Raw genomic sequence first — 12426 nt, 5'->3', positions numbered from 1 at the left:
ATAAACCCTGTCTCCAAAAAGCCACACAACCGTTAACAAAGGAATGCAATCAGATCTCCAGGAAAGGCACGGGGTGGGGGGGAGTCACTTTGCAAGGAAGGCAATTCACAGGATAGTAGGACACCATAACTGACAATAAGGGAACCCTATGTCCTGAGCCTATAGTCTAGTTATCTACACCTTCATGTCTGCCCCTATCTTGACTTTTACACAATCCATTCAATGCAAACTACACTTATCCTGGGAAATTAAATGCCTCCTACTTCTACTCAAAACAACACACAGAAGTAGGAAGAAGGTAAGCACAATGACACTCTCATAGTCAGAAACAACAAAAAGCAATTCCACATTTTAGAAATAGTCCACAAGTTCACAGGAAAGACCTGACGCAGTCAGATTTATTTCACCTTTTTATTTCTTTAGGGCCGTTTTGTTGTAGTCGTGCACAAACAGCCAGGAAAAAAAGACACGCTAGCAAGGGCTGCTCAAGAATAAACATTCGGTCATTACAAGAAGGGAAGAGTGCAAGTTCTGCTGATCAAAATCCCTCTGAGCCTAAAGAAAGGCAGCTGGCTTGTTGCATCAAAGTCCAAACCAATCTGGGACTCCACCTCGTCTGGGGTCACCTTTCTGCCTCTGCTTCTCTCTCTCCATATATTTATCCTTGAATTCATCAAAAGAGCGAGTTTCTGCGTCTTGTTCTTTCTCTGGAAATAGGTTGGGAAACTGAAAGGTTTGTCCTTGGCCCTAAAGAGAAAACAAATGGTCAGAGAGACATTCCAGCCTTTCTGCAGTAGCTATGATGCATATACTTACAACGAAAGACCACCCTGAAGCTTCCCCAAGATGCACATATATCCCTTCCCCCCCAAAAAGGCTAACTTTCAGCCTCTCCTCTTTCGTGTGCTAATGAAGACACTGACATCTTTTGTTTTTTTACAGATGAATGGTCAGGAGATGGACACCTCTTCAAAGACACTGAACCAGCTCAGAGATGTTGTATGAGTCATACACCAAAAGCACGATGAGCAAAATAAGTGATTTTGTTAAAGTAACACCATCGGGGCAATACATGGTGGAGCAGGCGTTCATTATGTTAACACTCAGGATAGTAGTGGTTATAGTTGTTTAGATCTCAGCTAAGGATAAGAGACAACAGTCCTAGCAGCTGTTACCGTAGGGTGTAATGTGGGAATACAGAATAACAGATAGTAGAGGTCTCTTATCAACAGGAATAAAGACTATAGTGTGTAACAATTACAGTGGGAACAATCTGTCTAATACATCATTGATGAGATTAAAGTGATTACATCTTCATCAGTCATTCTGCCGAATAGACAAGTCATTTCAGTGAAACATCATCGTCAAATCTATGTCTCCCACTTGGAAAATAAATATTTGCTTGTCTCTGGTTTTTATCTAACAATAGGAAACCATTATTCTGTGGAAATGTTCTAGCCCATTAATATTATCTACTTACTTTTTAGTGGTGTTTGCACTAAGCACAACTTCATTAAACTCAACAATATCAGCCCTTCCATTCCATAAGGGACTTTGCATAATAAAACTCATAACTGATAGCTCATAATTCTAAAATTACTCTTGAAAATACTTACAAATCTTACCATACATTAACTTCTTTGGCAGAATATCACATACAGAGATCACAATAAAAGCATTTCATTGCTTCAGGCAAAAACAGTGGTTTTTTTCAGATTAGCCATTCTTCACATTTGTGCAATAAATACAATCAAACAAGAGGCCCAGTTACGAAATGGTTCCACAGAGGACATGAAAGGAGCCTTCCACAACACAGCTACCTATACTACCTTTTGGAATCAGAAATATGACATAATTAAATAAAAAAAACGTCCCCATGGTCCTGACCCAGCTGAATGTGTGCTATGTTTCATTCATCCATATACACTCAACCTGGTAATTTACAGGTGTGAAAGAATTTAAACCTCAAGCATACACTTTGGAAAGAAAAAAACATGACTTAACCCAGTTGAGCTTATCCAGACTAGAATCTAGGAAATATCAACTCATACCCAGCAATGCTCCGGTTGTTTTTGTAGTGCATACTTCTTGGGGGTTTCCTAAGAGCCTGACCATACTACAAAAACAACAAGGGAGCTGCTGTGTACGTTACTCTGTCCTCGATTCTAGCCTGGACAAGATCAACTGGAACAAATCAAGGTTTTCCTTTCCACAGGAAAGGAACCCCCATTCGGGGGTTTCGACTCTTTTGTACCTTTAAATTACCAACAGGTAACACTTCAAATAGCTGTCCTATGACATTTAAAGCATGGTTCCATTTCAAGGCACAGAAACTGGCCTTATCAATGTCCTTGAGCAATCCCATAGCTGTAGCCTTCCGAAACTCTTCCTGTAGTAGGACCAGCAGCAAGCACCCTTGAGGCCAAGCGCTGCCCAAGACTTCAGCACACTGAAGCACATGGAAAATAATTTGTTTACATAACAAAAAATTACTGTGTTTTAACTGCACTGTGGGCGGGTCACTCGGCCCCATGGTACCTCTAGAACAGACAGGGCCGATTCTAAGGACTTGTCTGCCCTGGAAAGGAAGCCATTTTAGTTAAACAAGTCAGAAAACAATTCAGGCTAACATGGTAGGCATACCACCTACACTGAAAATTTGAGAACTATTTATATTGGTAACAGTGTAGTAAGGGACTGTTCTTGTTATGCAGCACTTCCATTCTGGTATGCTTCCAGCACCAATGCGCTTCCCTTATTGGAGAATGAAGGAAAGCTGTCCCTAAAGCATACTAACAACATCCATGGTAATTCGCTAAGCATTGCAAAACAGTTATTATTTTAAAAAGAGAGCAAAAAAACACACACAAAAAAAAGATATGCACAGAGGCTGTAGCAAAATGAGACAAACCTTTCAGCTGTTTATCAAAGTGCTCACAGTTCCCATTTCAAGGCTGGTGAAGGTCAAATATTGAGCTGAAAATGTCAATCTCTATCTGGAGTCTTTTAATAAATCAAAATCAGCACGGACAAGTTGGCTCTTTCCAGCTCTTGTTTTATGAAGAAATTCTGATTTTGGCTGGCAGCCAGACACGATTCAAAACAGCCAAGACATTACACCCTGAGAACTGAAGGTTGATAAATCTTAAGTAACAATACTATGCAGTAATACTGCACTGTAAGACTCTGAAGTGATGAAAGCTGTATGAAAAATAGCTGTTGTGCATGCTCAGTAGCTAGTTTTCAGAAGTCTGCATCTCGGGTATTTCAAAATTTCAAAAATACCAAAAGGCATCAACTTACATAAAGGATTGTGAGTCTGTCCAGGCATATTTACATTCAGTGCATCTTCCACACGATGCCAGAGGCTACTGAGGTTCAAGCTCATATGCCACCTTCTCAAAAAAATGCCTACCAAAGGAATGGAGGGATGATCACTGCTTGATACAGTGCTGCTTCTTCTTACACTCCTTCTTTGTGAAAGTCTTCCCTTCTATACAGCAACCACTTGACAGCAATATGATAAATGCATCCTCAGAATGAAATCCTAACCCAAGTAAAGCAAACGACTAAATCTCTACCAAGTTCATCAGGGTTTTATCTGCTAGAACATGAAACACTGGCATATTTGACCAGAAAGCAAAATTTTGGCTTACTCCTAAACCTTGCATTTGTTCACTGTTTTACTTTCTGCAAGCCATTTAAATAAGGTCATCATTTTCATTACTGAATTATTGAAATTCACAGAAGCTGAAATGGGCTCTTAAAAAGGCTAGGGCTTGGTCCTCCTTCAGAACTTCTGCCAGCTAACTACCTTAGTTAGAAGCACAGAGAAAGAAGGAGAAAAGAACACCTTCCTACCTGACACAGCTGTGCTAAAAGAAAATCCTGTAAAAAAGACAGACACTGGCAAAAAAATCATTTTGCTCGGCTAATTTAGTCTGTCTTGGAACCAGATGCTGCCTTGCCAGCAAAAGAACTTTTTCACCAATGTGAGGTGATACACTGATACTCTGCAGTTTGTAAGGATAAGCTCTACCACCACATGCTCTTACATCTAAGTGAACCTTTATAATGTTAAAAAAAAAGAAGGGAAAAAACCAAACAATGCAAGTCAGAGAGGCAGTATTAAAACACCTAAAAAATCAAAGGCAACGTGATGATTTTACGCGTTGCTATTCTCAATTTAGGGTCTTCCCAAAGACCTCTCTTTTTCCTACAAATTCTAAGATTATGTACAAGTGAGATGTGTGGTCCAGTGTTTAGATTACAGAAAGGGAGCCATTAAAGTTCTACTCCTGCGCAACTCTAATCCTCGCTTCAGCATTACCCAAATGTACAACTGATTTATATACAAGGTCTTACGAGGATTCATTTGTTAAATGCCAACGTCCTTCAAGATGAAAAAGTGACCTAAGCATCAAACATGTATTTTCCCCTTAGATTTCAAGCCTTTTTTGGTTAGAACGGCTGAAAACACACCTTGTTCTCTGAGTCTGCAGAAGGAGTTATCACATCGAGTGGTACAAATTGCCTCCATTCGTTTTAATGAGAGGTTAAGTGACCATAATTAGGGCTACGAAGTCAAGTGTTAGCCTTCCACTGCTGAGCCTCATGTCTGAAAATTGCTGGAAGGATTATCCGGCACAAACTCACTTACACTTCTCTGACCTTTGCGTCCCTCGAAAAGTTTAGGAATGGAAGGTCAGCACAGATATCATTATGTAGGAATGACGCAGCAAACACTGACCATGTAAACAACTGTGAGATCTTCTGATTATTTAGATAATTGAAGCACTTACTACTGTCCTTCAGAATTAGGAGAAAAGTGATGTTTATAGTATCGTTAACTAAAAAAATGTTGGACTGGAACAGCACGGGATTTGGTCCAGCAGTAGCAGCAAATGCAGCTAAGTTTCATAATCCAGTGCATCTGAACAATTTTCCTACTATTGCAGTGGTAATATCTGATGTTTAAAACGTATGGCAAAACAGTACAGAAAGCAAGTTCAAAAATCCACACAGGAATGACACAGCGTAGGGAGCATCCAAGGCTCCTCCAAATTCACTGTCAATATCAAAAGAAAACTGCTGTCACATCTGATGTGTAAATGGGTTAATTAATATGAATGTACTGGACACTCTAAGCAGGGTTTAAGGAGAAAGCATTTGCAAAAACGTTCCCACCAGTGCCATCATTCATGCAGCTAAATAGGTGTTAGTCCCAATGTTGACAAGGTCAGACTCCTTTTTACAGTCATCTCCCTTAGATTTCTCAAAACAGGTTTAATTAAAAATAGGTCTGGATTCCAGAGGCTTGTCTACAGTTGTGCTCCCACGGGTGCTAACACCTGTTGAGCTAAACCAGTGAGAACGCTGAAGGAGGAGGAGGGAATGTTGTTGGTTTTCTTAATTTCCCTGATGTTGATGCAACTGTAAAGTTTCCCACTGGGTTTCTTTTTTTTTTTTTCCTTTTTTTTAAATAACACTAGGAAATTATAACTGTATTGGAGCAAAAAGAAAGGTTGCTGTATTACATTCATTTTAGCTACTCCGCAAAGATATATACTTCATTTTTAATTAAAAAAATAAAACAGTGTGAAAAACTAGCATTTGATACCCAGGGCCAGAAGTCTCTAACTTAAACCTTTTTCACTACATTTCAAAAGGGGGAAAACAGGCAGGCAGGCTCTGGAATGGCAAGATATTGTTGATCCACAGCCTTCTATGATTTGAGGTATTTTTTTAGTGTGAAAATATTATGCTTGGACAGATCACGTATTTGTCCAGTTACAGCCTGAGAATAAAGTAAACAGCTCTGAATCTCCAAGAAATAGTATTTGGAACAGAAAGGACAACAATTCTTCCATGTGCAACAGCTGGGGCACTAATCTGACACCTCAGGGTATGTTGACTATGACTTCATACACCTTCCACCTTTGAGACACTTGCAGTAAGTTAATGGATATGTATGTTGCGCTGGGACACATAAGGTGATGTTTTATGAAGCAGGGAAGCGTAACTGGTCATGAAAATATGCTCAGTTTCATTCAGGTAAACCACACAACAGCTGCTACCAAGCCTTGCTGGAAAGAGCAATACTTCCACCTAGTGGGCAACGGAAAGATCAACTCAAGACCTTCCAGAAACACATCCTTATTTTTCCAGTCATAAGCAGTTTCAACTTGAAACTGGATTAATGAGAGAAAACACAGCTGGTAAAAATGGTGGCAAAGCCCAGCTACTCTGACTCACGGCAGATGCAAACTAATTCTCATGAAAATAAGGATTTTACAGTGGTTACCAAAGACTTTCCTAAATTAGGCAGATATTAACAATGGACTGCATGGGGCCTATTACAGCCTGAATTACACCATGAATGAGAATGAAGGCAAAACCTTCAGTTTCAGAAATGACACTGGGTTTCTGGCCTCACCCACTATTTAAAGCTGGTGTGAACACAGAACTGGGAGCTCATTGTCTGAGACACCAGAGCCAGTGATGAAAAGCAAAGAACAAAAGGAAAAAGAGAAAGAGAAAAGAAAAAAAATAGGACAGACAAACCTATAAACGTTAAAGGGATTCACAGGCACCAATAACAATGGAAAAAAAGAGGGCAGAAAGACTAGAAATGAGACGAGGGGAAAACGCACAGACCGAGCTTCACTGACAAGATTTTTAGTAAATGGTCAGGATTCCCTCACTTGGGATGAAGTACAACACCAAAAGGCGGTCTCCTGATCTCGATCCTGGGTTGGATGGAAAACATGGCATTCTTTAAAAACATATGATGATATGTCCTATACTATAGTATAGGACAACGCCGTAAGGGACACTTGGTGTCTCGCGTATCAAGAGCAGCCCTCAGCCACAGCAGCACAGGGCTCTGCACAGGCTACATTGTCCGGCAGAGAAAATGAGAGGCTGGAGGAACGACCAGAGTTACTGTTGTCCAAGCGCCTCCAATACCAAGCTACTCTGGGTACTTCTCTCCACCATGGAGCTGCCCTTAAGGTAATGCCAACTATTCCAGGGTGCACAAAGGCACTGCCTTAAATGAGTGGCTTGCTCCACAGAACAGCAGCATTTTGCTTCCCACTCCTCGCCGAGTATCTATGGGTTGCAAACTACCTCCTTCTTGACTCAGCAGACAAAAGAGACAAGACTGCATTAAATACAGTGAAATAAAATTCGTGAACTGACCACAGATCGCTGAAGATCCAGGTCTGCTTCGATCTCGGGAAACGAGACTCTAAAAGCAAAGAAGCCACTAGCAAGAGGCCATGACAATGGAAAGCGCTTGCAATTACCTACTAAGGAACAACATTCCAAGAAAGCAAATTGTGAAGACACAACATCACTCCTGGCACTCAGTTCCTCAGCTGTGTTCTCAACAAATCATCCATACCTGATCTCTCAAAGACAAAAACCTAGCACAGACAAACCAGGAGGGAGAATTTGCCCACTCTTCCTCTGAAAAGGAATGTGGTTTTTTAGCCATTGTAATGCAAAATCCTCACGGAGATGAGGTTGCCTTTGACTTCGGCACAGTAAATCAAGGTTAGTCCTCATCTAAATACAACTTTGTTACTTTCTATTAACATTGTACTTTATACTGTTCTTCTAAAGGCAAGGGCTGTCTAGAAAAACACACTCTCCTCGCTTTTTCCACTTCACTTCCCAGAAGGGGCTTAGGGAAAAACTTCAAGCACATTCAAACTTTGAAAAATTATCAGATTTCCCATTGTGTCTCTTTAGTTTAACCCCAAGTCCATATGAAGTCTTACACAGTTCTTTAAGATCACAGTGTTCCCCCACACTGAATCCTTGTCCCAGGTTGGAGTAACACCGAGGTTGCGTTGCCAACAGCAATTTTGAGCTTATGGTTTTACAACCGTAAATAGCATTCCTTTAATGTAATTTTGGTATGTGAAGGGGTTTTCTGTCACTGGTTGCATTTCTTTTTTACATAGAGACAGGTAAGCCCAAGAGAAGTCTAAACTATAATATGCTCCTGTTTTGAAAGAAATTCCTTAGAACACGAAGCTGCTTTTCCACTGGGCAACCAACATACGTTTCAGAACCCGGTTTAGCTACAAAGCATGCTTGTTAGACATGACTAAAAGCTCTCCAAGGAATATGCCTTAGTCTTCTCTGAAATCCAAAAAGCTTTAATAAGAAGTTCCCTACCCTTACAATATATTCTTTCACTTACTGGACATTCCAGCAATCAATCACAAAAGTCGTGAACCTTCCAGCACACAGCCTACAGGGTCAGCATGAAACTCACTGGCAAAGCAGCACTATATGACACACAGACCTCAAAAAAATACAGGACTTGAAAACTAACCATTTGTTTGAATTTGATTTTTAGACTAAGTCATTTAAATCTCATATATATTCTGGAATGTATTAAAGAAAATGTCGTTATTAGAGGACTGGAAGAAATATTCAGCCAACCAGGCAATTCACTAAACCTTACTTCTAGCCTGGCTGGTTAGCAGTCCCTGCCTCTTCCCCTACAGGCATCCATGTTAACTCACCAGCTGTACATAGGCGACCTTGTAATCTGGCTTCTTCACCCTCTGATTCTTGTGATTCCTCTTGTTGTTTGCACCTGCAGAAACAAAGAGAGTCCCACCTTTTACTTCCCAGGACTCAAGTTCCCCAAAGCAAAGGTAAGCTGAAGGGGGGGGACTTCACTAGTTCTGATTCATTGTTAAGAGGAATACTCCTTCTTCAGTACCAACACAGTACCACAATCACTAAAATGCACTGAAATTCGTAGACAACTAGTCTCCTCATTTACAAGTAGGAAACCGAGGCACCACCAGGCTCAGGCTGCTGATAGCCACTGTGCCTTCACATCACACACAAAGTTTGCAAAGAAGCAAGGAGATTAACCCTCCTGAGTAGGGTCCAGGAGTGAAAAACTGTCCTCCCAACACCGACAGCTTCAGGAAAACAAGGAGGAAGTGACCACTAAACAGCTTCTAACTTGTCATTTTTACTACCTAGCAAATGAGCTGGATCTGCTGTTTATACACCAGGCAATTACACTCTACATCCAAAAAAACCAAAGCACCTCAACCTTCTGCAAGTATGCTGGTCACAACCGAGTGGAAAGTTCAATTTATTCCCTGCATGTTAGGCAGACATTAAAGCTCTCAAATTATTAGGCATTCTAACCTCCTTTCCTCTTTTATCCCTGAATATATACATTCTACCATTACTTCCATTAGCAGTGGTGGACAAAAAGGTTGTAAGGACAAGCATAAGTATTTTTCAGTGTTGTTTGGAACTGCATGTGTTTGGTATTGAAGACTTTATTTGAATCATAGAAGCATAGAATGGTTAGGGTTGGAAGCGACCTCAAAGATCATCGAGTTCCAACCCCCTGCCACGGGCAGGGACACCCTCCACTACACCAGGTTGCCCAAAGCCTCATCCAACCTGGCCTTGAACACTTCCAGGGATGGGGCATCCACAACTTCTCTGGGCAACCTGTTCCAGTGTCTCACCACCCTCTGAGTGAAAAATGTCTTCCTTATATCCAATCTAAATCTCCCCTCTTTCCGTTTAAATCCATTTCCCCTTGTCCTTATCACTACACGCCCTTGTAAAAAGTCCCTCTCCAGCTTTCCTGTAGGCCCCCTTCAAGTACTGGAAAGCTGCAATAAGATCACCCCGGAGCCTTCTCTTCTCCAGGCTGAACTGCCTCAACTCTCTCAGCCTGTCTTCACAGCAGAGGTGCTCCAGCCCTTGGATCATCTTCGTGGCCCTCCTCGAAGGGAGGATTTGATTCTATTTTTCACATAAGCATATTACACATCATCTTTCTGTTTTCTTTTTCTTACATTCCTAGTTTTACCTTATTTTGAAGATTTTTTTTTCATTCTCCATTTTCCACTATTACAGCTCTTTTCTCTTATCCCTTTTTAAAAATCATCCCTACTCTTACCCTTATAAACACATCAATCAATTCCTTTGCTAGAGTCAGTGTATAAAAGAAAAACTCAGCCATAAAACATATCCTAACCAACAAGTCACTCTCCATTTGATTAATGCACTACCTGGTGATCAAAAAAGTAAACAACATGAAAATTATATTCCTGACTTTGCACTGCATCAAAACTGCAGTCAGAGAAACTCTAGGGAAGGAAGCATTCATATGTAAACGTGGCCTTAAATAAATGTAGCTTATTTCAGTTAGAGGTGGGTCCCTCTGCTCCAAGTCAGAGTTCAGCATAACTTAAACTACCAATGTTTTTTCTTTTTCTCTTGGGTTGGTTTCATGTTCGTTTTTTGGTTTTTGGGTTTTTTATGTAGGGTTGGCACAGGGGAGAAACACCATGAGTGGAAGCATACAAGTCTGTAGAAGAAATGTGGTAATGGCAGGTGATGAAAAATAGAAAGTTTGTCAAGATGTTTTTCTGACATTATCTACTGGTCTAACAAAATATTTTTCTTTGGTCTGCAAACTTTACCTTTTGTTAGACCACAACACCTCCTCTGTGTGCATGCCAGGTAATCTCAACTCATGTATTTTTTTTAAAAAGGGTTATGACTGAAATTAAGTTTAATTACTAATTTTATTAAAACACATGAAGCAGTTCCTTCTGAAGTGAGACACCCACTGGTCTTCAAAGAGAAACGGTACCAACTACAAAAGCATACAGCACAAGCCAGATAACTGTCAAGATGATAAAACTTTTTTAAATTCAGATTTTTCTTTTTAAAAAGTTATGTCGTAATCTAATTAAAACATTCAAATACGAAGTAGTGCATATTCATTGGAAGGGATGGACTGGAACAACTAAGCTGACAGATGTCACCAGCTTTGCACTTGAAACCAAAGTTTGTTGAAATGTAATGGACCTTTTGAGGGGAAAAGTCTATTCTGGCTGCGCAAGAATGCTGTATTCATCCCTTTGGATTACTCAACTGCACTTACCATACTGTATCCTGGTCCTCACAGCAGCTACGGGCACATTGTATATTTTTTCAAGGTAATTCTTGATATCCACTTTTGTCATTCTAGGCAATGCAAAAACATTTTGGGGAAAGAAAGAAGGGAAAGCATAAATATTTAAATAAAATAAAACAAAGCCAGAGTATTTCTAGACTGGTTGATACTCTGGAATAAATACGTCTTCTCTGTTCAACCAAGGCATCTTTACTTCATAAGAGTATAAACACAACACAGATCACACACTGCTACAGCAATTCATTACCATGAACTGTAACAACGACAAATATTTTATCCTCTGTAGCCTCATCAGTCAAAACCCTAGATATACTCTATTCAGTGAAGTGGGTAGGCTTTCGCACTGCCCAAGCTGAGAATCCTTTCTAATCTTCTGAAAAGCATTTTCTAATCTTTTCAGGACCTGCCACAGGCTTGAGGGCTTTAGTGTGTGCAACCAGATTGGTCAGGACAAAAGAGTCCTGACAAACACCTGGACATCACCTTGTTTCCTCTGGATCATTTTCATCAGCACTTCCTTCTTCCTAAACTTGTCCCTGGGAAGGCTGAGCCTCGCAAACACTCAGAAAGAGGAACCAAGCAAAGCTCGTACTTAAATCAGAGCCCTCGAAGCCCTCAAAAAGTTCCCCCTGATGGAGAAGCCCCTTCCTCCAGCCCAAAGGGCGCTGTCTGCCACACGGCCTTCCCACTCCTCCGCAAACCGGACAAGCTGCAGCCCAGGAGGGGACAAGCGGCAGCGTGTCGGGAGCGTGCGGCACGGGGGAAGGGGCTGCTCTAGCAGCGGCGGGGGCCCCTGCACTCCTAGGGCGGCGCCGGGCCGTCTCCGCGGCAGGGCAGGCCCTGACCCGCGGCGGCTCCCGCTGCGGGGGGCTATGCCACGCCGTGCCGTGCCCGCTCCCCCGCCGCCCCCGCACTCACTCCATGGAGACGCGGAACTGCACGGTATCCTCGGGCTGCGGCACGCCGGGCCGCACCGCCAGCATGAAGAAGTTGGGCCGGAAGATCCGTAGCTGCGGGCCGCCCAGTTGGAACAGCGGGTACCTGCGGGGAGACGGCGCCACTGATTGACGGACCGACCGGCAACCCTCCGCCCTCGCCTCGCCCCGACCCGAGCCCGCCCGGCTGCCCCCCGCCGCGGCCCGGCCCGCTCACACGGCCTTCCGGGCGCCCGTCGCCATGGCCGAGGCGCGGCCCGGCAGCGCAGCGTGGCGGCGCGACAGCGGCTCCCGGCGGCAGCTGTCGCCCCCTGCTGGCGCGGCGGGGCGCGGCGGGGCGGGCTGGGGGCTGCATGCGGGACGGGGCGGGCGGCGGGCGCGGTCAGACTCCCCTCACAGCGGCGGCCCGCTCCTCACGGCCGCCTCCCGCAAGCGCAGCCCGCCGCGGGGCCCGGCCGCTCCCAGGCGCCGCACAGCCTCGGGGTGGAGGAGAGCTTCCCTGAG

At 42.9% G+C, this 12426-nt stretch overlaps 1 protein-coding gene across 1 annotated transcript; it reads right to left on the bottom strand.

Annotated features, from left to right (window-relative positions):
• Positions 1–410: 410 nt before the first annotated feature.
• On the bottom strand, positions 411–12171 carry MRPL23 (mitochondrial ribosomal protein L23). The gene is made up of 5 exons (XM_086613572.1): positions 12140–12171; positions 11906–12028; positions 10955–11037; positions 8544–8617; positions 411–747 (listed from the first exon to the last, which is right to left on the bottom strand). Exons 1-5 carry the CDS (start codon positions 12163–12165, stop codon positions 583–585), a joined length of 471 nt encoding a protein of 156 aa, XP_086469698.1. The 5' UTR covers positions 12166–12171; the 3' UTR covers positions 411–582.
• Positions 12172–12426: the final 255 nt, after the last annotated feature.

The sequence above is a fragment of the Tauraco erythrolophus genome, chromosome 6 (genome assembly GCF_009769465.1).
Source record: "Tauraco erythrolophus isolate bTauEry1 chromosome 6, bTauEry1.pri, whole genome shotgun sequence".
Taxonomy (NCBI): Eukaryota; Metazoa; Chordata; class Aves; order Musophagiformes; family Musophagidae; genus Tauraco; species Tauraco erythrolophus.
Note: the sequence above shows the minus strand (reverse complement) of the source record. Positions and strands in the feature narration are given on the sequence as shown.

Coding starts and splice junctions, on each gene's coding strand:
- MRPL23 (XM_086613572.1), bottom strand. CDS start 12,165: ATGGCGACGGGCGCCCGGAAGGCCGT. Junction 12,029..12,139: donor ACGGGCGCCCGGAAGGCCGT/GTGAGCGGGCCG, acceptor GTCTCCCCGCAG/GTACCCGCTGTTCCAACTGG. Junction 8,618..10,954: donor GAGGACCAGGATACAGTATG/GTAAGTGCAGTT, acceptor TTGTTTCTGCAG/GTGCAAACAACAAGAGGAAT.